Genomic DNA, 27,480 nt, shown 5'->3' on the forward strand with positions numbered 1-27,480 from the left:
GTAGGACAACACAATCTCATTTATTTTGACAACCACTATAGTGTCAAACAGGATGATTAAGTTTAATCATTAAATTATTTATGTAAATAATTTTCTCCATTTTTATCTCAAAATGGAGTCTGTACATTGACAGTGGAAACCAAAATCTGAATCCACAGTGAAACAGGTAAAGAATGCTATGTGCTTAGGTAAAGGGAAAGGATTTGTGTGAAAACAACTGAAAATATGGTTCTTTCATGATTGTAGCTAAATAGCAAATCATATTTCCTTAACAGACTGCTTACAAAAGCTCTGTGCTCACGTTAGGAAGAGCCAGGCATGGGAGTGTAATGGACTACGGTGGCCAGGTACGATCAGCTGTCCTGCGTCATTTCCCACCTGCACAGGTGTTGGCCAGCACAGTGTGGAAAGTGAGGAGTCCTCCACGGAAGGTGGCCCTTGGGGTCAGTGAGGAAAGTGGGCACCATCTCTGGACACAGAGAGGGCAAGGGAAAAGCAGAGAAGGAATTCCTGAATGTCCACCATGGCTCAGTAGCCCCTTCTCTGCGCCTACAACCGCGAGGGCTCCCACGGTCCAGCTCGTTTCCAGTGTGTGGACGCTGAAGGCAAGCCTACCAAGGGGCACTCTGCAGCTGCTCCTCAGGGCTGGTGGGAGCCCACTTGCTTACCCTGTGCTCAGAAGTGAGTACTGCCCACATGGGCCAAATGGAACCTTTAACCATACTTAAGGAAATCCCTGTCAGCTACCAATAATCACTTGAATTTTAAAATGTGAGCCCACAAACAAACATCACCTGACAACTGGGGGACACCAATGCACGAAAGTCACCAACTCCGCATTCCCTACTCACACTCCCGAGAAGTTAGTCCAGAAAACAAAAGAAAAAAAGAATCACAAATACATCATTAAGAGATTTGAGAGGATGGTTCACCCTTTAACAAAAGAACTGCCAGGATAGGCACAGTGGCTCACACTTGTAATTCTGGCTATGTGAGAGAGGTGGAGATTTTGAAGTTGGCAGCTTGAGGTCAGCCCTGGCAAAAAGTTAGTGAGACCCCCAACTCAATCAATAAGCTGGATATACAGTGTGTGTCTATCATCCCAGCTACATGGGAGGCATACGTAGGAAGACATGGTCTGGGCTGAGATTAAGAGGATCATGGTTCAAGGCCAGTCCAGAACACAAAGTCAGCAAGATCTCATCTCAACAGAAAAAAGGCATGGTGGTGCACTCCTACTATCCCAGTCGCAGCAGGAAGTATAAAACAGAAGGATGGTAGTCCAGGCCAACCTGGGCAAAAATTGAGACCCTGTCTCCAAAATAACCAGAGCGAAAAGGGCCGGATGTGTGGCCCACGCAGTAGAGTGCCTGTCTAGCAAGTGCAAAGCCTTGAGTTCAAACCCCAGTACCACCAAAAGAAAAAAAAAAGTAACGCTACAAGATGAATTTGAAAAGATAAAATTTTGAAACTGTCAAAAAAGTGGGGGAAGGCACAGATTATTACAGTAGAAATGAACAAGGGGCTATCAGTCTAGATGATGCAAACAACAAAAAGGCAGTAGAAAGATGTTATGAACAACTTGCTATGATACCAATAAACCTGAAAATCTGGATAAAATGCATAAAATATAGAAAAATCACAACTTACTATAACAGAAAAAGAAATAGTTTAAATAGCCCTCCACCCATTAAAGCAATTGAATCTGCAATTAAAATACCCCCAAAGAAAACCTCAGTCTTAGATGGATTTCATCAGTAAACTCTTCTGACATCTAAGGAACAAAATAATGCCAAAGTTACAAATCTCCTACTGAACAGCACGAGGGAACACTAGCCAACTTCTTTTATAAAAACACAAGAACAACAAAATAATAGAAAACTACAGGCCAACTCAGTTCATAAACACTGACATGAACACCTTTAAAACAAAATGAGAAAACTGAATCCCTACCTCACACCATAAACAAGAACAAGAACAGCAAAACAATCTCAAATGATCAAGAACTAACTGTGAATGGGAAACACAACAAAGATTGTCAAAGGATGAGAAGAGACCAGCTTCAGACCTCAGAGTAGCTGAATATTTTAAAACAGGACATTAAAATCACTACTCCAAAAAGTAAAAGATTAACAAGTCAGGTTCCATGAAAATCAAAAGCAGACATTTATCAAAAAATCTGTCACCAAGAGGTGAAAAGACAAGCCATGCAGTGGGAAAAGACATTTACAGTGAATGTATCTGATAAATGAACTAGAAAGATTGTCCAATTAAAAACAGACAAAACCTTAACAAGCCCAATATAAAAGTGGCAAAATATACTCACCAAATACATAAAATGGAAAACAAAGCCTGCAAATATCAAGAGTTGGCGAGGAGCACTCCTCTTAATAAGCTGGTGTGAGTGTCAATTTGTACAACCCTGTGCAAGCTGAAACTAACAGGCAGTGTCTATGCCTATCCTGGCCCAGCGATCCTACACCCAAATATATACCCAACCATGTGTGCATATGTATTTATATGAATACTTGTATGAGTGCTCGTAAAAGCATAACTAACAGTAAACAGCTCCAAATGGGAAATTATTCTATGTTCACACAAATAAAATGAATATGAAAATATAAAATATTTATACAACAAATTAGTACACAATAGTGACAAGGAATGAACTACTAGAATAGCTATCTGAAAAAACACAGATGATTTCCTCAAACATAATGTTAAACAAAAGAAGCCAGAAACAGCTGGGCACCGTGGCTCAGGCATGTAATCCTAGGTACTTGGTTTAAGGCCATCCCAGGCATACAGTTTGTAAGACCCTACCAAAAAAAGACCCAATACAAAAAAGGTCTGGCAGAGTGGCTAAAGTGACAGAGCGCCTGCCTAGCAATCATGAAGCCCTGGGTTCAAATCCCAGTAAAAATTCTGCCAAAGAAAGAAAATCCAGACACAAAGAGTCTTCCAAAAAGGTCCATCTATGTCATTCAAATCCACAAAATGACTGTATGGTGAGATCAGCATAGTGGTCGCCTTAGGGAGGTAACAGGGAGAGTACTGAAGAAGGCATCTGGGATTCAGATAATACTCTGTCTTCCTTTGGGTGGTGATTATAGTAAAATGTTTACTTCATAAAAAGTAGCCAAGCTACACACTAATGATGTGTGCATTTTTGTCTGTGTAATAAGAAAACTTTTCAAACCATCCTTAAAATGACATTCATTCAATGAATGTACCTGGATGGACGGCCCATTACAAAGGAAAGCAGCTAGGCCTGGGGTGCACCTCAAGAGGCAGCACTCCCCACTAAACACAAGGCATGGGCTTTGTCCTAAAAGATCTAAACATGTGCTGTAAGACTGCAATAATTAAATCTGTTAAGTTTCTGGTAAAGAAACAGACAAATCAGTACTACAGCAGAGCCCCGTGGAGTGTAAATATGCAAATTGAGCATATAATAAAGGCTCTAATTTAAATTGTCGAGGAAAAGATTGACTTTTCAGTAAATAGTAAAAGCCAATAAAATGGCTATTGAGCTGGAAAAATAACAACAAAAGCAAATTTGGATTCCTATTTCATATCCCCCCAAACACACACAGACATTTCTAAATGACTCTTAAAAAAAATCATAATTTTCATGATTTTTGGAGTGAGGAAAGAATGCCTTTCTCAGCATGACAAATCCAAGAGGTATAAAAAATAGATGAACAGATCAGTCAACATGAAAATGCAGAAATTCTGCACTGAAGAAATTTTAAAGGCAGTAAATAGAACCAGAGAAAATATTTATAAAACATAGTGACAAAGGACATATGAAAAGCTTCTACAAATCAATAAGAAAACAAATAACTCAAAAAACAAAAAACAAACAAACAAAAAAAAAGAAAACAAATAACTCACTAGAAAATGTGCCCAGGATATGACAGGCAATTATTCACACAAGAAATGCAAATAATGAAACACATTAGTAATAGTCAGATGTTATAATTAAAATGAAATATATTTATCAGATTGGCAAAAATACAAAAATGGTCCATGCATTGGCAAGGGTGTGAGGGAACATGCACTTTTAGACAATATTATGACACCTTATAAATTTAAGTTTTGGTGAGCAATTTTGGCTAAATGCAGAAATTTACAAGTATGCAAAGATAAATAAAGAGGTCCACCAAAAACCCATTAGTAAAGGAATGATTAAATAATCACACATATTTATATGCTATCGTTAGAAAGTTGTCTACCCTTCTACATGCTAACACAAAATTAAGCCCACAATATACAATTAAGTTAAATAACTACATAGAATAAAAATCCTGAAGGATAAATGTCACTATAGCTAGTAATTAGCTCCATGGGACTTTCAGTTTTACTGTATAAGCATGAACATATTGTTTTTGCACATATAAAAATCACTAAGACTTTGGAAATGTATAAGATAAGATAAATAAAATGTTCTTTTCATTCCTAAGAATTGCTCTTCTGGAAAGTTATCCTAAGGATATAATCAGAGAAGTGTAAAAAAATGTATGCCCAAGGATTTTTTTTAAGGTAAATTTATAGAAAGTGAAAACTGGAACTAAATCCAACACAACAAAAGGCTTGTAAAATAGATCTTGGCACATCTGTACAGTGGAAAATTATGTAGTAATAACAACCCACTTTCAAGTATGAAAGATCTTTTATAGATGTACAAGAGCATACAGTCTGATTGCAATTTCTGAAGTATATTTATGCATGGGGAAATTCCAAAACAAAACACCACAATGTTAAAAGTTCTTATCCATGGGTAATAACAAGTCTTTGATTATTACTTTCTATTTATAGTATTTCCCAAATTACGCATGATTATTTACTCATCGCCTTAGCTTTTGTGTATGTGTGGTATGGGGTTTACTCAGGCCCTCATGTTTGCTAGACAGGCACTCTGCTACGTGAACCTACCTTAGCATTTTTTAATAAAATTTTTTATTAGGATATATTGATTATACGAAGTGGGGGGATCGAAGTGACAATTCCATCCAGACTTATATTGTACATTATTTACATTCTACCTTAGCATTTTTAAAACATTATAAATCTTAATAGATCAAATTCTGGTTTATTTTCATTTTTAAAACAATAGTTAACTCTGAAAATGTTTGCATCAAATTCAATTTTTGCTTTTTAAAACTATCTTTTGAAGGCTGGAGGTATGGCTCAAGTGTTAGAGTGCCTGCCTCATAAGTACGAAGCCCTGAGTTCGAACCCCAGCACCACCACCAAACTCCCTCCACAAAAAAAGTCAACTATCTTTTGAGATGATGTATCAACATTAAGTATTTTCTACATATTAATCATTTTAGCCACATGAAATCCTCCTAAAAAGATTATGAAAATTTTTTTTAAAATAAAATTTTAAGCTGGGTGCCGATGGCTCATGCCCAAAATCCTAGCTACTCAGGAGGCAGGGATTAGGAAGATAATGGTTCGAAGCCAGCTGGGGCAAATCGTTCGCGAGACCCTATCTTCAAAAAACCCAATAGGGTGGTGGAGTGGCTCAAGATGAAGGCCCTGAGTTCAAACTCTAGTACTGCAAAAAAAAATAAATAAAATAAAATTTTAGAAAAAATTTTCTGATTCATAGGTAAATATTACTCAACTTGACAAAAAAGACAAAAATTTGTCTTTTTTTTTTTTTGCTGGCTTCAAACTATGATCCTCCTGATCTCTGCCTCCTGAACAGCTAGGATTACAGACATGAGCCACCAGCACCCAGCTTTGTCACATTTTAACTGTGTAAATTGCAAACATATTTAAAGATGGGTTCCTTGTTTATTAAAGTACTAACTTTTGTAATTTTAATACAACCTAACTTATTATACAAAATGATCATTTCTATTTGAAATACTCAGCCATGATGAAAGATCGGTGGTTATTCAGACACGAAGAAGACATAATATATTAGCAGTTCTGAAAATAACTGTCTATGTGTGTTCATCTTATTTCCAGGTGGTGAGCATTGTTTTTACTATTAAGTAATTTTGATGACACAACAAAGATGCCTAAAATTAAGCAACCTAACTATGAGTACTTTGAGAGGCCATTTCCCTTCTACTTAAAGAACAGCATCAAATGTGCTTGATGTAACAAAAAGCACATGGAGAATCACATGACAAAGACAATTTCCCTACAAACAAGTCTAGGACCTGATATTTCTGTAGTTTGGTATCACTCTGTACCTATTCCAAAAACATCTGCCATGGGCTTACTGCAGGAGGAGGGAAACAGCCAACAGAGCTCCACAGCTAGAAAGACAGAAAGACAGTGAGTTCCTGGTGTGCAGTGGCACTCTGTGCTCTACGAACAGGACTGTCCGGCTTGGGGCTTCAGGAGGCCTGTGACTAAAGCACTCCAGGTCCTTTACTGGAGGGTTAGTCTGCGGGGCATGTGTGAGTGGTCATGTGCACAGATGCCACCCTCCTGGGACTGTCCCTCCTTGGTGTGTAGAGCCACTGAGAAGGAATGCTGGGCTCAGTGTGCACTGACCACTGCACAGATCCAAGTCAGCAAATGCCTTTTTTTTTCTTCACAATGTGGTTCAACTTGGTTTTTTAAATGGATTGTTGGAGCTACAAAAATCAGCCAGCTTTGCAGAAAACAGTTTATTAAGTGAAAGAAGACTGGTTATCATACTCAAATACAGACAAAATACTGACTAAAACATGCTCTCAGTCTAGAGACATTATTGACACACATTAACTAATTTTATTGGATTGCTTTTTTCATTTCCATTAATTAAGCTGTACCAACAAGTACCAAAACAATAGAAAAATTACACCACATCAGAGGCAAACATTATACACACAATGGAGTCAACCACTGGGACACAGAACTAGAATTTTATTTAGCGCACAAGCACACAGACAAATATGAAGCAAGAACAGTGAACTGGTAACAATGAAAACGTCTTAGAGTAAAAGATCAGTGAGCAGCAAAATAAAAATGAAACCGATACTACACATTTGCATTTATGACAAGTGTCAACTGGCAGGGGTTAACTGACCAAGAGCATCTGTCACCCATCTTAACATGTCAACAGTTTCCCTCACCTTTCTCCTCTTCCTTTCACAAATTATAACTGTAGCAGCTTAAAGGCTTTTTTTAAAGTACGATTTGAATGAAACTGACACACATGTGCTTTTTTCCACACAAACCAGTTCACGGCCAAGAGGCCAGAAAATATACAGCAAAATGACAAATCATCCAGTTGGAGGAAAAGAAATACACCCTCAAAGAACAGCATGGTACTACCTGTCTTCATAGATTCTTTTTCTAAGTATTGTGGTTATTATACTTCTAAACAGATGCCTGGTCTTAAATTATTTAGTGACTAAACTGACAAATCTGTCCTTTTATTTCCAACTAACTTCTTAGAGTAAAAGAACCTTAAATGTGTTCTTAGGATGTGTTAACCTGGAACACACTCACTGAAGTTGAACACAGAATTCATCCTACCAAACTATGAAATTCTTCATTCTAACAGAGAGATCAGGATGCAAAATGTGGCCAGTCATTCTCTTACCAGCTTTCAGGCCTATGGGGTGGCAGTTACATTTTCTTACTATAACATAAAAGTTACAAACCATTATTCACCATGGAACTACTCTGGAAAGTCTAGGTCTAGCAGTGAAAACGTTTATAAAGTCATGAGGGGGGAAATGGAAAAGCTACAAATTAGAAACCTAGTCTGTATTATTTGATTTAAAAATTGCCCTAGGCTGAGCACCAGTGGCTCACACCTGTAATCCCAGTTACTCAGGAGGCAGAGATCAGGAGGATCACAGTTCGAAGCCAGCCCGGGAAAATAGTTTGTGAGACCCTATCTCAAAACAAAACCCTTCACAAAAAAATAGGGCTGGTAGAGTGGCTCAAGATGAAAGCCCTGAATTCAAGCCCCAGTACCACAAAAAAAAGAAAAAAGAAAGAAAAAAAAATTGCCCTAGGCAGAAAGGCCTCAGGACACACATACATACAAAATATAAGACCCAAAGGTAGGAGATAAATCCAAGAGCAGGATTCAAACACATGTGCCCGCTTGTATCTAATAGGAATCGTTCATTGTCAGGTTATATCATGCCACAATCTTTGGTGTTCAAAATATAAAAGGAATTCTTGGTACAAAGGCTTTGTCTGCAGACCTCCACTGAAGGAACTAAGATGCTTTTGCGTGTGACTCTGGAGGCTGATGGCCCTTCCTTATACCACACGTCAGTGAATTTCTTGTTATTGCTTTATCACCTCATTGAGGAGCACATGTTTAAAGCACACTCTGCAGAAAGAGCTCACAGTTAAAATCTTCTTTCCTCTATGCAAAGCAATGGTGGTGCTCTTGATGAATTAGTTTTAACATTCTCAGAATTAAATCAGTAATTTCAGCAGCAATGTGTCCAAATACAGCACTGGCTGTCGCTATGTATCTGACAGCCACACAAAAAAGCTCTATGAAATTCAGGAGATTAGCCCTTCATTGAAGGAATCTTACGATTACAAACCAGGGAACTGGCAGCGGGACCATGCACTAACCGAGGAGTCCTGGCGTGTTGGTGTGAAAAGGTTCTTTAAGAAGCAATGTTCTTAATATTTTATGAGAGTTTTCCCCCATTTTAAGTGTATAAATAAAAGTATAATATTTTAACCAAGTACAGTAATCTAGTGAAACCATTTTCTGCCTACTTCAGAATATGGCACTGCTGAGGCCAGATAGGACACACAAGAACCGTATTAGATAGGGGACATGAAAATTCCTAATGGTGACAAGGCAACCAAATGACTTCACTAAGTCCACGCAAATACTGAATGCCAAAGTTAACGTTTGGGCCCTGTGAGGTTTTAATGGTCCCCTAAATGTAAAATCCAATCACTAAATATTCTTATTAAATGCAATCCAAACAATAAGCTATGACAACCAACTACAACAATGTGTTCTGGGTTACACTGTTCAGCCTAAAAATATCCGACCAAGGGAAACTACACTCTTCCACTGTCCATCTGTTGGCCTTTTCTGCAAGGTGCTCACTGTCTACAAAGGAAAAAAAAGATTCAAAATTCCAGAGGAGGGAGTACTGAAAAGAATTCTTGCTTTCTTTCTCTTTTTGCAAATAGTTCACTTTCAGAGAGTTGGGAAGATGGAGGGAAATCTGACCTAGCCTGGAATGAGACAAATAAAACAAGACTTTCAAGTTTGGCTCCACTTGACAATGGCAGTATTTCCTTCTGTAGAGGCCATCAAGGTCTGGCTCCAAGTATTAAAGAACCAAGCACACACTTTCTCAAGTCTCACATAGAAATGTTGACTGGGACAGCCTGGGAGCATGGGGAGGGTCAGCAGCATAGTTAACAATCCACATAAATACCACGAACACACGTGAGAGAGCGCCCACAACAACACGCGGAATCTCAACAAGGATGTCACCGAATGTCACACAAGGCATGGAAGTTGTAATGGTTTTTGGCAAGTTTTTTTTTTTTTTGTTAACAAATGCTTTATAAAACAAAAAGTTCTTTAGTTATAAATGCTAATTAAAAAGTTGTTGTATAATGGATTGAGGATATAAAAGTTCAGTTAGACAAAGTTAATTTGAGTGGATTAATATTAAACATGGACCTGCTACTTTACCCAGCATAAATAATCAATTATAAGTTAATTTCTAGTGGAAGTATACTAAGGTACTTGATTTATAAAATGTAAGGATTATAGAAAACAAACAGGCATAAACTCACTGAAATACTGTATGCACAATTACTGTTCGGATGCTATATTGCTGATGGTTTCCTAATTCTAATTACAACAAATAAATTAAGCCAAAGCATTTTCAAAGCTCTTACTGAAATGAAAGCATAATGGCAAAAATGCCCTCTAACTTCAGTGCAATACCAAGACAAACAATGAGTCTAGCAAAATTCAACATTCCATAAAAAGACAAATAATTACACTGTACCTTTTTTTTTTGACATTCTAGAATTTTATCTTTTCTCAGCTAGCATCTGGTAAATATAATTTGTAAACTATAATTTTGTGAAATTATAGATTTATGCTTGAATTCCTTTCCAGAAGAGAGAACAAGATAACATGAAAAATCCACTGTATTTCTACATCTTCCTGCTGCATCTTTCATTGGCTACCATTTTACTATCTCTAATAACTCGCTTCAGAAACATCCTAATTATGTTGATGAAAACTCGATTCTCTTGACTGAGGATCTGTCGCAAACCTTCAAGTACGGTTTTTAACCCAAACTTTCCAATGAGGATATTATAGATTGCATAGCAAACCAATAGAGATGCTATATAGCTAGATATCCAAGTGAACACCAAATTAAGCAGAAATTTATTTTTTATTTCATAATCTATGATTGGAATTCAAATACTTGAAGACTGTAGATAGTTTATTTCCTGTTCATAATAAAATATGGTTAGAGATTATCCTACCACATTTCACAATGAAAAGTTATTAAAAATCAATATAATACTACAAAATGAAAGGTGAAATTTTACATTCAAAAATAGCCTACTTAGAAACTGACAGCTTCAATCTACTCTCAATAAAAATTTGAGGGTTTAAAAAATAATTAAAATTTGGAAAATAAGAAAAAGTTACTCTTTCCTTAGTCATGGTTAATTTCCACATAGGGTTATTTTTCTTCCCTAAGTTCTACACTCTTTATTTACATAGGGACAGGATGTCAGGGTGCTTGGGTTGTGTGGGTTCTTGTCCTGGCTCTTGCTAAACAAGGTGTAAGCACCTGGGCATTTATTTCATTTCGCTGGGGCTGTTTCCTCTTCTGTAAAGGAGGAAGGAATTCAACCAGATAGATGTATCCAATGGTATTTTCCAGGCAGCACACCTGAAGGATGTGTAATAGAAGTTAACACCAGCTTGCTTAATCTAGTGAGTCTCAGAGAAGGAAGGAAGGGGCCATTTGAGGATGGGTTCTTTTTTCTGTTTCTGTCTCCTTGCCCTCCCTCACTCCTCCCTACAGGAAGACATGGTACTCCTTGTCAGCGCTGAAAGTCACTGGGCTAGATCATCTCTTGGGTCCTTATCAGGGCTAGTCAATATGATTATAATTCAGCAATACTCACACCTAATAAGTACTCTGATTCTAATTCTGCAGTTATAGTTTGCTTAAGAACTTATTTTAGCCAGGTGCAGTGGTTCATAATGTAATCCTAGCCTTGAGGGAGGTGGATATTGGGAGGCTTGATGTTAAAGACCAGTCCTGGCAAGAGGTTCATGAGACCTTACCTTAACAGAAAATGCTGGGTATAGTGTGTGTGCCTGGCATCTCAGTTATATGGGAAGCATAAAATAGGAGGACTGAGGTCCAGGGTAGCCGGAGAAAAAGTGAGACCCTATCTCAAAATAAAAAGAGCAAAAAGGGCTGTAGATATGGATCAAACATTAGAGTACCTGCCAAGCAAGCCTGTAAGCCCTGAGTTCAAATCCCATTACAGTCACAAAAAGCCCCTCAATTTAATGTATTAAAATGTTATCTGTTAAAAAAGCAATATAATCTTCAGTGCCAAATCATGTCTTTCACTCAGCTGTGGCAGGCCCAATTGGTCAAATGTCAAGTAGGCTGGACCATGAAAATTTTTGAATAATTTCTTTTCCTCTGCTTAGAAAAGTGAAATCAGATTTGTTGGTAATTTGCCAATATCACCCCCTTTTTTTCTATTGTGGTATCACTAGAAATACGCCATCACCAACAGTGTACTTCTCATCCCAGTTCTATTTGATGGTAGGGATCTCTAAATACTTCATCCTCGCTCCATCACGCTGCCTTATGAAAAGCTATATAACTCACTCATCTCAGGCAGATCCAACTGGGGAGGAAAAGTAGTATTTGAATTTCATTCATTAAGGGAAAAATAAAAAACAATTGGGGATATCCCTGCTAATGGTCTATTTGCACCTTCTCATACAGTAGGCGTACAGGTCTATCTTGCATACATAAATTCTATTTAGGAAAAATTTACCAAAGTGATTGATGGAGAACTTACTAATTCCATAGTATTTATAACTTTTTGGGGGGGGGGGCAGAGGGTTCTAGCTTTGTGCATGCTAGGCATATGATCTACCCATAAGCTACAACCTCAAGTCCCTATAACTCCTTTTAAATGAATGAAACTTAAAAAATAAAATCTTACTGTAACAATTAGCCATGTACTCCCCTTAACTTTTCCTTTAGGCTTGGAAGTGTACTTCCTTTATTATATGATGTAGCATTTTAATTTTTAATTTATATATGCTGAGCATTACAAATTTATTTTGACTAGAGAAATAAAGATCAAAATATACCTTTCTGTTTCATAAAGAAAATCGATCAGAAGTAGTTTGATTAAAATCAGAAGTGTCTGTCTCATATTAAACTGTGGAGAAAATCAAACTAGAAAAAATGTGAAGTTTCACAGTCTGGTTCTAATTCTGGGACTCATAAAGGCAGTACTTTGTCCCAGAGAACTTTCTATTATGGCAATTGTAATTCATTTAAAAACCAATGTCAATAACTGAATGTCCCATTGACTGACAGTTTGCTGGCACTAAGTTAGCAGGTGAAACTAAAAGTCCTGGTAGACTGGCAACCAATATTTAGAATCTGTTCAATGGTATCACCTGCATACAGCACTATGAGCAGAGAAGGGGTTCCCTCCACCTCCAAATTCTCCCTTCCTGTTTGAAGTATTAGGAACTCTCTTAAAATTGGGTTTTTGGCTGTAGTTGGGGTAAAAACAAATGACAATCACTTAAACATATCATTCCTTATACACACGCACACACACACACACCCCTACCTCCAAGACAAAGTTAAGTGTTAAAGAATGACACAAACTTCTTTCCTAGTGGCCAGGGGGAAACAAATCAGCTCAGTGTTTCATCTCAAAATAAGTACAGTAAGAGGCCTAAGTAATGCTATGCTGACAAAGGTGCCAGGAGATAGCACTGATTTCAATTTAGAGTTAAGTGAATGGTGAGAATTCTTACACCCGGGATTGCATTTACCGTCTGTCACATCAGAGTCTACTGCAAATGCACAAGCAAGTCACCTCTGGAAGCAGCAGCTACGGCAGAAAACGCACCGGGCTTATGGGCTCTAGATCCAGGTTCAGATGCTAATGCTCTGATACATTAACTGAGACTTCTCTGATTTCACCATTTACAAAAGAGAAACAATACTTATCTAAAAGGACTATTGTGAGGGTTAAGAAAAACAACTTACAGAAGCCTTGGGTACAGGGCAAACTGTAAGTAAATACTCAATAAATGACAGCCATTGACAACAGAGCTGTATGTTCTACAGAAATGGCTTTGCCTTATTATTGATCTTAAAACAGGCTCTAAGGAAGGTTCTCCACAAAATACTCCAAGTAGTATTATGTATTCTGCAGCAAACCAACATATTCAACGAATAAATAACAGACAGACTGTGGAGTACAAAATTTGGAAGACGATGCAAAAGGGTAACTGCAGAGAGCTTTGTGCCGGACTTTCAAAAGTGAAACTTTTATTGCTGTGTCTTACATTTTCTTTAGAAGCAGGAACTATTTTATATATCTTTGTATCCCTCCCAGTGTCGAGATCCTAGCTGCTCAATCAATATCTGCTTATGTGACTATGAATTTTCATCTCAATCAAGTCATTGGTTTCATGGCATCTGAGCTAAGCCATGACTTAGACAAGTTAATGCCATGGACTTTTCAGCTAACAACGATCAATGAGCCTGAAAACCTAGAGGCCTAATCTATGCCAGAAAAATTTCAGACTATTCTTTTGCCAATCAGACGGTGACTGAACTCAGGGAAATAAATTAACATAGGGAAACTGTAAGATGGGGAAAAGTTATAAGTATTTTAACAGTTATTAAGTATTTATAAAGCATATACAGGTTATTCCTGATAACCACAATAATAAGCTGTCTTGGATAAACATCCCAAATATCTCTAACCTTCCCAAGTATCATAGTTTATTTTTTTTTAAATTGCTAACATCTATGGTTAAAATACACAGTTACTCACATGAAAATGGAAGAACGGTTGAATTATGCAACTGTATCATCCAGATGCTGACAGATGAGCTCAGTGTTTTTGTTGCAGGCAACACAAGATTCCCAGAGTCACGTGAGGGGCACTGGAGAATTTCTTACAGTACCCATCTTCAAGTGTAAACCTTGCAAACATAGTTTTACTGTTTCTGTACAAACCACAGGATTGCCTGAAAAGGCAGCATGCTCAGTTCAGTGGTACTGAACACTGCCAGACTCTGAAAATTTCCTAAAGCACATGTAAGGTTTTGGCTATCTATCTCTTGACACGGTGTGAAATGCTGTTAAAATTCCAAATAATACAAGTGACATCTGGCAGTGGCATGTCCTCTGTATTCTCTATATAAGAATACAAAATTTAGAGGTAGTTGCAGGTTTTTTCATAATTTAGATAACTCAAAGAGATACTATAATTTGGCTAGGCTTCCAATAAGCCATTCTTCAAAAAAAAATTTTCTGAATCCAGTGTCACTATGTTCCTATTTGGTTTGAGTTACCACAGCAAAATGTAAATTAAAAAAAAAATTCACATCTTCAATTTAATTATGTTCAACTAAATGAAAATGCAGTATGATTAAGCAGGACAATTTTCATGTTAGGATCACAAGAAATGCAAGTAGGGATTTGAAATGTTCCAGTTCTGCTTTCTCAATGTATATTGACTACCCTTCTGCCTCAAGGCAAATTTCTTTGCTGTCAAAAACATATCAATGACTTTGGAATTAGGACAATTAAAAAATAAAATGCACAACAACATTTTAAGTGTTTTATAGAAACCTTTTAAAAATGAGAGGTAGCCCACATAAAATAACCTGATTTGAAAACATGAGTTCCCTTAAAGTAGACAGCCTTGTCACTTATGGATCAGCTCTAGAATAAGGAGGATAAAGATACAGAAAACTAGGAGAAAGAGGCTCTGGTTTAAAATGAATGGCCATGGCGGTGGGGTGGGGCTAGAGGTCCCTGTGTGCATGTGCCATGAAAGATCACGTGGGATTCCTTTTAGTCAGACAGCCTTCAGAGATGGAAAGACACTGTCCCCATTTCTGGCTCAAATCACTGGAAACTAGTAATAAGCTGGTACTTAAAAGGCTGAATAGAAAAAGCTGACTAGTGAGATGTCAAACTACATTTCCTTCTAATGCACTAATTGTGATCTCACCATAAAGCAGTGATAACACTTTTCAAAGTCATCGAAAGGATTAATATATAAATATATCATCTCCTTTTCTTGTTTCTGAATATATAAATGGACGCTTCTCTACAGAGATAACATCATGCAGATAAAGTGAATTCCACCACATAACACCCACGGCAGACTTCCCTCTCCTGGGCCAAATGAAAGGTCTTCATGTACTTATGACTTAGTGACAGAAAAAGTCATCCAGCCATGGGAAAGAGTTCATTCAGCTTGTGACAATTTAGCAATTTGTCTTCATTATACAATAAATTACTAACTAAAATACCACCTACCTTCCGAGTTAATGTGAACCATGAGGTTTCCTTAAAGAACAAACACCTCCCAATCCAAAGTCCAGATCCAACAAACCAATTAAAGATTTGGACCTTCTGTGTGCTAACAGTTACACAGGACAGGAATCTAGCTCAGCTTTCTTGTAGCTCTAATGTCTAAATTTACTTGATTTTTTGGAAGAAGCCTAACTAATAATTCATCATTGTCTTCAAGACTTGAAAACAAAGACTTTGGAAAAACCAGCACAAATGTTTAACTAAATTATTATTATTATTATAACCATAGGATATCACAGATAAATGCATTTATATTTACTGTGGAAGAAACTTGCATATTTTCAAGAAAGCTTTGAATTCAGCTAAATGGTAAAAAAAAATATATTGTTATTTAAAATGAGTGTCAATATTCCTTTGATCTCAAATCAAAGAATATCAGAATCAGAGTCAAGTAACACCCTAGGGAAAAGAGGACTGCGAGTTAATGCTTATAAATAACTCAGGAGATCTAAGCTTTGAAAAGGAACAGCTTTTTTGTTGTTTCCTCCAGTGCTTCAAGATTTTCAGTAAGACTTCGTTCTCTTCTTTCTCTCTATGCCTGGTCTATAACCCAATGCTTGGGAATATTTTCAGGGTTTTGGTAGTTTTAAATTTCTTGTAAATCTGATAATCAAAGTCTTCATTTATACTGACTCAAGGACAAAGAACATTCTATCCAGCTCCAAAGACACCAGTAAAAATGAGCTCTGTAACAGTCTTTTTTTTGCCACAATAACAGACTTTGCATATTCTTTTAAAATCCTATCTTCCAAAAAGAATGGCACCTTTATTCCTCCTACTACTCCTTTCCCCCCAAAGAAAAGATGCTCGCTAAACAAATGGATTTTCATACATGGCGAAAAATGAGGCACAGGAGGTAAAACCCTACATTACAAAAAGAATGCATAAATCATTCCACGTCGAGCTTATATCACTTTCATATTCTGATCTGGCTGAATACCATTTTGTGTGAGTAGTAAATGATGGTACTGTCTCCTCCTGATTAATACAGAATTTTAAAAATTAAAAAAGTAAAGCCACTTGTAAAGGAGACCAAAAGTGAGAGGTGAGGAGGGAAGAAAAAGCGGGAGCTGAGGGCACAGCATCTGAGTTGAGCCTGTTTCCTTTCGGGTAGTTTTCTAAAACGGAATTCTTTCTCTTCTATTGCCTGAGGACCACTACGGTTTTGTCGAGTCTGTAACAGTCATTACATGTAATCACCCACAAGTACATTTATTTGTCTTAACCTATAAATACTATGTTAGTGATACTAAACTATCGCCATTGGCTTATTTGTAACGAGAAAAATATATTATATATTTATATTTTTATAAAGTTAGTTAACACTGAGGGCAGATGAAAGGGAACAAGAAGCACTGGATAACCAGTTTCTCGGGACCCAGTCAACCAAACTGGGGTCTTGCTTGCTCAAGCCACCTGGTCAAGCAGTGTCTGAGGAGGAGTCATAGGAGGCAGACACGATGAAATTGCCACTGCCGGAATGGCCGGCCACTGACTGGGCGGCCTGCTGGCTCAGGTTGTTACAGATGAGCACCAGCTGGTTGCTCTGGGCCTCGGACAGGGTGCTGCAGCTCTGATACACGCTGAAGTTGGTCTTCCTGCCAGGAATGTTACCCTTCTCACACATGGTCTTCACCATCTTGGCCAGCTTGTTCTTGCCCAGGGCCTGGCAGTTGTACCAGTGCAGCGCCGCCAAGTTCACGACCGGCTTGATGGACAGGTAGAAAGGGGCATCCTCGTAACGCATGGCAGGAGGCCGCCGCTGAGCATACTCCTTGTAGTCCTGCACGGGGCAGGTCTGCGGGGCATGCTGGGTGGCATACACCCGCGAGTCTGTGCCCCCTCTCTTGGTTTTGGCATTCAGATCGCCAGTGTCTTGACCCATCCACTCCAAGTACTCCAGCCCCGTTTCTGTGACCCGGAGCCGGATGTCTCCCCATTTCAAGGTGGATCCATGGAAGCCTGTGCAGTGCCCGAAGGCCTTGGTGTTGTTGAGCCACACGAGGTTGAGCAGGCCCTCGGGGTTGTACCGGCTCAGCAGGCCCCTCTTCCGCAGGATGAGCTCGTCGGCAAAGGTGAGCTTCATGGATTTGTGCGGCTTGTTTCCCTTCCCTTTGCAGCGGAGCTCTATCTGTTTCTGTTTCAGGGCCTCCTGGGAGCGCTTGAACTCCTTGTCCCTGGTGATGCTGTAGCCGTACCTGTGTTCTTTCAGGTACCTTTCCAGCCCGCACTGGTAATTCGCCAGGCTGTTGGGCTCATATTCCGACCCATCCTTCTGCCTGGCGTCAACAAAGAAAGAGGCAAGGTAGGCATCCAACTCCTTGCAAGGGATGACATAGATCTCTCTGGTTTCGGAAGGGTACTTGGAGATGAGGAACTCCCGAAAATTGCGGAGCGCAGTCTGTGTGCTCCGGATGGTTTTCTCGTTCTGCTCTCTGCTGAGCTCAGCTGCTCTCTCATCCTGGTCTGCAACAAACGGGGGAGGGGAGGGATAGAGAGGGTGTTGATGAGTTCAGACAATGCACTTTCTACTCTGAAATAAAGTTTCCTTTCATAATGAAATGGGAAAGAAAGATCAATTTCACAGAGATTACTGATAAATGCTATTTACAGACCTGTCAACGCTGCAAAATCCAACTTCGATTTCACAAATGTTCTAGATCAGAGGATGGCCCGTGACAATGACGGTGAACTTTTTGTGTAGTGTGTGAAGGTTTGTGAAAAGAGTGAGACTGGAGGCCACCTTCATTTTAGGAAAACTGTGCTATTTATCCTATGTAGTGTGTGTGGGCCCCATGAGAGCTACAGATTCATCTGTGTAACCAGAGGTGGTACTGGTTCTATTTTATTGAGCTCACTTAAAATACCTGTACTTTTTAAACACATCATTCTTCTTTAAAATGACGGAGCAGATGTTTTATGGCGGTGAATCTGATACTTGCTCTTCACTGTAATTCGGTAAACACAGTGTGTAAGCATTCTGTACGTGACTGCAGTGCAGTTTGGAAGTAAAATTTTTGGTATTTTGGAGGAAAACAAGTACTTGACTTCACAGCTGAACAAGAGGATGATAAAATGTGGATAAAGCTATTATAATCAGGAGGTAAAGAAGGGGTCTGCCTCCTTTGGGGCAGTGTTTCATAGTTTATTACCGTCTCAAGGACGTGAGGTGCTGGGGGAAAGGCGCTCCACGGTAGCAGGCCTCACACGCGTGTTTCAGAATCACTCGGGTTGCTCAATTCACTGCAGATAAGCAGGTGCTAAGTTCTAGGTGCCGTGTCCTATGCAGGAAACCCTACCTATTTTATCCATTTTTTTTAAACAACAGTTAAATTCAATGATAGCATTTAAATTGTTTCATTTCAGTAACATTCAAATTTAGGCACATTATTAATAAAAACCTTTTGTCAAAAATTACCACTATTATGGTGGACAGTCTGACGAAACTCAGAAGAAACCCTAACGATGGAATCACACAAGAGAAAAGCAGGCTCCCCTACTGATAAACTCTGAAGTTGGTTTTCCAATTGATTCTTGAGGGTCAAATATAGAGGTACTGGCACTTTGTTTGGCCCAATTATCTTCTGTGGGAAAACTTCAGGTTAATTTGTAAGGCTGCGCAGCGGAAGTCTTTGTAATTACCACATCCAATCATAAAAATAAAATGTCTAATAAACTGAATTTTATTCATAAAATATACCTTCTATATTACTATAAATATTTACGAGTGACTTATTTTAAAATGACAATTCTAAGGAAGAATTGCAAAATTCACGTAACTTTATAAAGTGAACTAAAACTCATTAAATTCATTAGATATTTACATGGGCACATTTTTGAGAGATCACATTTCCAAGATTCGAAAGTATAAAGGCAGGTTTTATGCTGCAATAAATGTAACTTTCAGTTATACTGTTTTTTCCAGTTGAAACTGTTCCTGTACTAACAATAAAGATGCTTATCCTTCCATCAAGAACACAAAGCCACCGGTTGCATGTAACCTTTCACTAGCTGTCCCTTGACTGTTCCATGCAAAGCTGAAGGAACTAGCACATCTATTTATTTTGGCTACTTGTTCAAATATCTACCACAGCAGTCTTCAAACAAAGACTTTCTAAGAAATAAACGTTCACATACAAGGTTAGGGGAAAAAATTTCCAGTTTCTCAACTTCCATATGGGATCTTTTCTAAAACTTCCTTGTCTGAGATGAAAACTGAGTTTGTGCATGTCATCTTCCCCAATCTACTATGGCATATACCCTGGGGTATAAGAGACTTTGAGAAGCCAAACAAAATTGAGAAATCAGTGATTAAACTCCTAGCACTTCCTGTCTTTCTCTGTCTTATGCAGATTCTGATGTAGGTGAAATCCACCATAAGAAACAAGGTTTGGGGCCTGAATTGAGGTGTTCTGAATTCAGGATGTCCCAAAAGTGGCTTTCTATAGAATAAGGAAGGTTGATGTTGATCCTTTAAACCACAACTCAAATTTTCTGCAAAACTACCAAAATGTTCAAGATAAAGTAGTTGTTTAAATTTTTACCCCTTTCTTTCAGATTCTATATGCTTTTATCCACAAGGTACTTAGTAACTATTATCAAATCATATCATGATATTGAGTCTACTTGGTCAATCCTTGTTCACATTTTAGAAAAAGCTCAGCATTTCCCTCCTTTCTACTGGGCCTCAATCTTAGTTAAGAAAGAGCCAATGCATCTCCTGGAAAAGAGAGCTCGAGAGATGTTCCTCTGTCAGTCTTTGCTAGCAGCTTGGGATGCACCACAGGAAGCAGCTGCAAGTGCATGCATCCTCATTCATTTGACATGAATAAGGGAAAGGAAATTATTTCCAAATCGAGTAAAAGTTTTTCCAGCTAATAGCAAAAACAAGTAAGACCAGAGAAAACTGATAATAAAACACAGAACTCTTACAATTGCATGCCATCCACCCCCAGTTTTAGAAAGTTCTTCTGATCCATTCCTTTTAAAAGTTTTTATTAGGTTTAACATACATACATTATATTTGACCCACTAAGTGCATATGAATTTTCATAAATTGAGTTGACCTGTGTAAAGAACCCAGCACCCTCCCTTCATTCCCTCACACCAGGACAGCTATTATTCTGACTTGAAGCATCACGGGTTTGCGTGGCCTGTTACTGAAACATGGATGAATGGAATCATGAAGCTGACTGAGCTTCTTTTGCTCAATGTTATAATTGTGAGGCTCTCCACACTATTGTGTATTTGTAGATAATTTATCCTCATTGCCATGTAACATTTCATTGTATGAATTTGTCAAAATTCCTTTTTCCATGATATTGGACACTGCATCCTATCAGTTTTCAGTTTGGGGCTATTTCTGATTAACTGCTGTGAATATTTTAGAAGGTATTTTCTGGTGATCACGTGCATGCTTTTCTGTTGGGTGTAGACTTAGAAAGGGAATTGCTGAGTTACAAGAAATCATATTTTCAGCCTAAAACATTCCAAAGTGGTTTTATGAATTTATTTTCCCCACCAGGAACGTGTGAAAGTTCAGGTTGCTCCATATCTTCAGAAACACTAAGAAATGTCAGTCTTTTCTAAATTTATGCCCTCTGGTGGTGTGTAGTAGTACTGCATTGTGGTTTTAATTTTCATTTCCCTGACAACTAATGATGCTGAACAACTCTTCATGTTTATTGGGTGTTGGCTATCCTCTTTTGTGAAATACCTGTTTAAGTTTTGTGTCCATTTTTCTTTAAGATTGTCTGGTTTTTTTTTTACTGTTCATAGGAGATTTTACCAAATTCTTAATTGTGTCTTTTAATGAGCAAGAGGTCTTATTGTTACTGTAGTCCAGTTTATCAGGGGTCATCCTTTATGGGTGTGTGTGTGTGTGTGTGTGTGTGTGTGTGTGTGTGTACTATTTAGGAAATCTTGTTTATTCCAAGGTCATAGAAGATCTTCTATTTATTCTAAAAGCTTTAGCTGTTTCACTTTTCACATTACAATGTGCCATCCATCTATAAGTAATTTACACATTTCAATCTACTGTTAACTAGAGTATTCATCATGTTCTTAGAAGTTCAAATGTGCAAAAAAGGGAAGATTATTTTTAAAATATGATTCATGATCCATTTGATTTTTATTAATTAACAAAATTTAAATAGACTATATTCAATCCCCCCATACTAACAAATAAACAAGCAATGCAAGTTTATGATAGAATATTCAGAAGCTACAGATGGGCGTGGAGTGGAAATGGGTCATCCTTCTGGTTCATACCTTTGTTACTAAGTTTCCTTCAGTTACCAATTGACTGATTATGATCTGGGGCTTTTCTTTGCAGACACTTACTCTCTTCCTTTCAAGATGAGGAGAGAACTGTACAATAATATAGTACTATAATATTATTTAACGTTCCGCCTTTTACCATTAACAGTGTATTAGCAATAGGTCTAAATCATCACATATACAGTCTTCCTAACAGCTGCATAGTGGTTTATATAGATACACAATAACACACTCATCCAGTTCCCTAATTCCCAAGAGGAGAATTGTGGTGGTGTGTTGATGGCACTGAGGTTTGAACTTGGGGCCCTGCGATTGCTAGGCAGGTACTCTTATCAGTTGAGCCACACCTCTAGAGGGGCATTTGCATTAATTCTGTCCTGTTGCTATTATAAACAGTGCTACAATGTTATATGCACATTCCTATACGTGTGTAAATATATATACCAAATGAATTGCTAAAAGTAGAATTGTTATTTACTGTTGCCCTGAAATTTACACTCTCATAAGGTATAAGAGTTGGTTTAATCACACCTTCCCAGCTATGATGTACTACTAGGCTTCTTTATCTTTACTTATTTAACACATAAACTATTTCATGGTTTTATTTATTTTCCTTCTCTTTTATAATGAAATTTAATTATGTACATATTTCAAGCTTAATATAAAAAATTTAAATTATATAACTGACATAAAATCTGAAAAATAAAAAACTGTTTCCCGTTAAAAAATACATGAGATTTAACATTTTCTTCAGATACTTATTGGCTCCCAAATTTTTCTCATTTTCTCTCTATGGATCCTTTTTATCCTCTATTCATATTCCATTTTCACAGTGATTTACAGGAGCTCTATATACATTTTTTATTGTTTTATTATTCATATGTGCATACAAGGCTTGGATCATTTCTCCTCCCTGCCCCCACCCCCTCCCTTACCACCCACTCCACCCCTTCCCTCTCCCCACCACCCCCTCAATACCCAGCAGAAACTATTTTGCCCTTACCTCTAATTTTGTTGAAGAGAGAGTATAAGCCATAATAGGAAGGAACAAGGGTTTTTGCTGGTTGAGATAAGGATAGCTATACAGGGAGTTGACTCACATTGATTTCCTGTGCGTGGGTGTTACCTTCTAGGTTAATTCTTTTTGATCTAACCTTTTCTCTAGTTCCTGGTCCCCTTTTCCTATTGGCCTCAGTTGCTTTTAAGGTATCTGCTTTAGTTTCTCTGCGTTAAGGGCAACAAATGCTAGCTAATTTTTTAGGTGTCTTACCTATCCTCACCCCTCCCTTGTGTGCTCTTGCTTTTATCATGTGATCAAAGTCCAATCCCCTTGTTGTGTTTGCCCTTGATCTAATGTCCACATATGAGGGAGAACATATAATTTTTGGTCTTTTGGGCCAGGCTAACCTCACTCAGAATAATGTTCTCCAATTCCATCCATTTACCAGCGAATGATAACATTTCGTTCTTCTTCATGGCTGCATAAAATTCCATTGTGTATAGATACCACACTTTCTTAATCCATTTATCAGTGGTGGGGCATCTTGTCTGTTTCCATAACTTGGCTATTGTGAATAGTGCCGCAACAAACATGGGTGTGCAGGTGCCTCTGGAGTAACCTGTGTCACAGTCTTTTGGGTATATCCCCAAGAGTGGTATTGCTGGATCAAATGGTAGATCAATGTTTAGCTTTTTAAGTAGCCTCCAAATTTTTTTCCAGAGTGGTTGTACTAGTTTACATTCCCACCAACAGTGTAAGAGGGTTCCTTTTTCCCCACATCCTCGCCAACACCTGTTGGTGGTGGTGTTGCTGATGATGGCTATTCTAACAGGGGTGAGGTGGAATCTTAGTGTGGTTTTAATTTGCATTTCCTTTATTGCTAGAGATGGTGAGCATTTTTTCATGTGTTTTTTGGCCATTAGAATTTCTTCTTTTGAGAAAGTTCTGTTTAGTTCACTTGCCCATTTCTTTATTGGTTCATTAGTTTTGGGAGAATTTAGTTTTTTAAGTTCCCTATATATTCTGGTTATCAGTCCTTTGTTTGATGTGTAGCTGGCAAATATTTTCTCCCACTCTGTGGGTGTTCTCTTTAGTTTAGAGACCATTTCTTTTGATGAACAGAAGCTTTTTAGTTTTATGAGGTCCCATTTATCTATGCTATCTCTTAGTTGCTGTGCTTCTGGGGTTCCATTGAGAAAGTTCTTACCTATACCTACTAATTCCAGAGTATTTCCTACTCTTTCCTGTATCAACTTTAGAGTTTGTAGTCTGATATTAAGATTCTTGATCCATTTTGAGTTAATATTGGTATAGGTCTCTATATATTTAAGAATTTTCATATTTATTTGTAGTCTTGCTTCTTAATACCTGTCATTAACATATTTACTTAGCTTATATTTTATACATTGTATCTAGTCCTTTTTAGTAAATATATTAAAATCAATATATATATGATTTTCAAGACAAGTACCTCTAAAACTATGTTAAGTAACAGTGATTGTAGTCACTCATTCAGATATTAATGAAAAGTTCTCCTAGTACTGTGCTTTAAAGAATGATGATAACATTGGAGTTATATGTTATATACTGGTAGGAACCTACTGAAGATTTGTTGAAGAGCTAGCTCTCAATTCAGACTTCCATGTGGTTTTTTTAAAATCTAGAACTCATATTAAATTTTATCAAGTGGGCTTCCAGCATCTATGGAGATAATTAAATAAATGTTCCTTCTGTTCTACTGAAAGATTTCCTAATGTGGAAACATTAACTCATTGGTTGTGCTGTATTTCAGTTCTTCATAAGTGACCGTTAACTTTGCTACTTGGCGAGCATCACCACAGTGGGAAACTGAGGCCTCTCACTTCTTACCTGAGATCTACAGCTATAGATTTCTTAGTGTCACATCCAAATCCCCATCCCAATACTGCAGTTGGCAGCCCTCCTTTACATATGGTTTTAGGTTACAGATGATTTCTAGTTTTACTAAAGAAAACATTTACTTGTTTCTTTGTTCTGAGGTGATTCAAAGAGAAAAGGGAGCTGGGATGTTTGCTAGGTGTTCTCAAAGGAGGAATTCTGATTTGCTTCCTCGCATCTGCAACTCCTAGTCCCTGACTTGGGGCCTGGCACTTATTAGGGATCCCACAAACATTTGCTGAATGCTTTCTGATCATGCAAAATCTGCTCTATAAAGAAGAGTTACATTCCTGGAGATTTGGTATCTATCAGTAACTCAGTAGTCACAGTAGTCAAAATAGTCACTTCGTTAGGATTTTGTTTGAATGTACAGTATAACTTGAGTTCTTACTTAATACTGGGTAATGATAAACTAAATTTTTGTCCAGTACAAACAAAATAAGATGCACTAAAAGACAACTTTCTATTTTCTGAAGTATATATATGGCTCAGCAGGAGAACTGGATGAATCTCTTAACGAATGAAAAAAAACATGCATTGAGATGAGCAAAATAGTCTTATATTATGGAGGTTATGGTAACCCATTTCAAAATATGTTTTGGTAAAAATCTCAAAGGCACAGGAAAAGTCAATGAAGCAGAGGGTAGCAGCTAAGAATATGCAGGTACAATCTTTTTTCAAAGTAAATCAAGAATTGAACAACTAGAAATGAAATTCTGTAGGCAGTGCATGAGCAGGCATCAGGATAACGTCTCCTGTAGCTCCCACAGGCTAATCAATGAATGTCCCCGGACCCAGCATGTAACTGAGGATCCGTCCCCACAAAGCTGCCTTTCTGCCCAGTCAGTGTCTTCCCACCTTCTGCCTACAGCCTGTAACCTCAGCACCATCCCTGATCTCCATCTCCTCTCTTCGTCTGATCAAGACCTACTGAGTCTCCTCATTCACCCTCACTTTATTCACTCACTCATTTGGCCACACTTTCTAACTGAACCAGCTCAAAAGTTGGCCAGGCTGCTCTGCCTGATAGAGCCTGATGGACCCTTGTTTTTGTGGATTTACAACCTAATGGCGGGTGGGGGGAGAACCAAGATGATCACACATAAGTACATCTTAGGCAAACTTGCACAGGTGCCATGAAGAAAAACAGCATGGGACTGTGAGAGAGTAAGTGACTCAGTTAAGGAGGGATGTTCAGGAAGGCCTCTCTCCAAAGACATTTATGTTGAGACAAAAAATTAAAAAAAGAGAGAAGCCAATCATGCAAAAAGTGGAGAGGGAAACAGACCCCAGCACAAGAGAAATTCCTGCAATCAAAACAAGTTTTGAGACTGACAGGACTACCGCATGCCTGGAGTAAAGTGACTAAGACCACGAGTGGTGAGTGCAGAGGTTTGAAAACCCATGAGAACTGAACCACACAGGGTCCTCAAGGACTTCAAACCCTGTATTTGATCCTAAGAAAGCTGGTTGGTCAGAAAACTATCTGGTCAGATGTGCATCACACTGATATTATAGAAACCTGCTCATTTCCTCCCATGCTAAAAAATCTTTAATATACTCCATCTTGTACAAGTGGAACTTCTTCTAGAAACCGGAGCACAGGGCTAAGCTCATGGCTGGGTGACCTGGTGCAAAATTCTCCTGGACAACACAATATTCCATAACCTGCCTGCCTCAGTGGAAGTAGGAGCTCAGAACCAGAGGGGACAAAAGAATATCCAAGTCAGTGCCCCCACTTCTCCCCACGATTGCCCAAAGGAACAGTGTCAGAGTTTGTAGACACTGTAGGACAGAGGTTTGAGGTAATCTTGTCTGAATCTTAAATAACCAGTTGACAAATGGGTTACACTCACAGCCAGCATATTTATTTCATTCCATCTCATGCCTGTTAATTTGTAGCCTCCTCAGGAAGAAAGGACAGTTCCTAAGCAGACAGTTTCTCTATACTTATGTATATAGGTCCATGCCTCATTAGGTCAATTATGTTTTCATGTGTATGTCATCTGTGAATCCCAAGCACCCAGCATGTGTTCCGACACACCAGAGCTACCCAATGGATGTCTGAAGACTGGCAGAATAAATCTATGAATGGCTAAAAGACTTTTAAATCCACAGATGCTCCATCTATTCCAAATAATGAACACCCTAGGCTCAGCCTGAGTATGCAAGAAAGGGAGAACTTTGAATGCATGCTTTTCAAAAATGCATTTTACAAATATATCTTTTCCACAGACTTCCCACTTCTATCAACCCCCTTCCACCTACATGCTGTGCCCTGCTGATTACTATTTCAGTGATCCTTGCTGTCACCCTATCACTAGCATGGTTTGGGACATAACAGGGAGGGTGGGTAAGTTCTCCATGTAGAAGGCCTGGATGCCTTTGGCTCTTTGAATGAAGGGCCACTTATTTCTTGACTCCATTCACTAGAACCATGATACTTGTCGCTTAAACTTACTCGAAGCTTCTCAAAAGAAGAAGCTATTTCAGAAAACCCACTCCAGTGAAATGTACTTTCAGTAAATGCAGCCATCAGACCAAAAGGCTTTGGATTGCTGGGCGTGGTGGCTCATGCCTGTAATCCTGGATACTCAGGCAGCAGAGATCAGGAGGATCTCAGTTTGAAGCCAGCAAGGGCAAATAGTTCGTGAGACCCTATCTTGAAAACCCTTT

The 27,480-nt window shown here is 38.3% G+C and overlaps 1 protein-coding gene across 2 annotated transcripts in view; it reads right to left on the reverse strand.

Annotated features, from left to right (window-relative positions):
• Positions 1-27,480, reverse strand: part of Kiaa1958 (KIAA1958 ortholog) — a 151,382-nt gene that overhangs the window by 19,880 nt on the left and 104,022 nt on the right. Inside the window, exon 3 of one of the 2 annotated variants that reach the window (XM_074051248.1) lies at positions 17,991-18,074. The exons of the other annotated variant lie outside the window; for it this stretch is intronic. Coding sequence (XP_073907349.1) covers positions 17,991-18,074 — 84 coding nt within the window. The remainder of the gene's footprint in view (positions 1-17,990; positions 18,075-27,480) is intronic. 2 annotated transcript variants of the gene reach the window in all.

This window comes from Castor canadensis, chromosome 13, assembly GCF_047511655.1.
Source record: "Castor canadensis chromosome 13, mCasCan1.hap1v2, whole genome shotgun sequence".
Classification (NCBI taxonomy): Eukaryota; Metazoa; Chordata; class Mammalia; order Rodentia; family Castoridae; genus Castor; species Castor canadensis.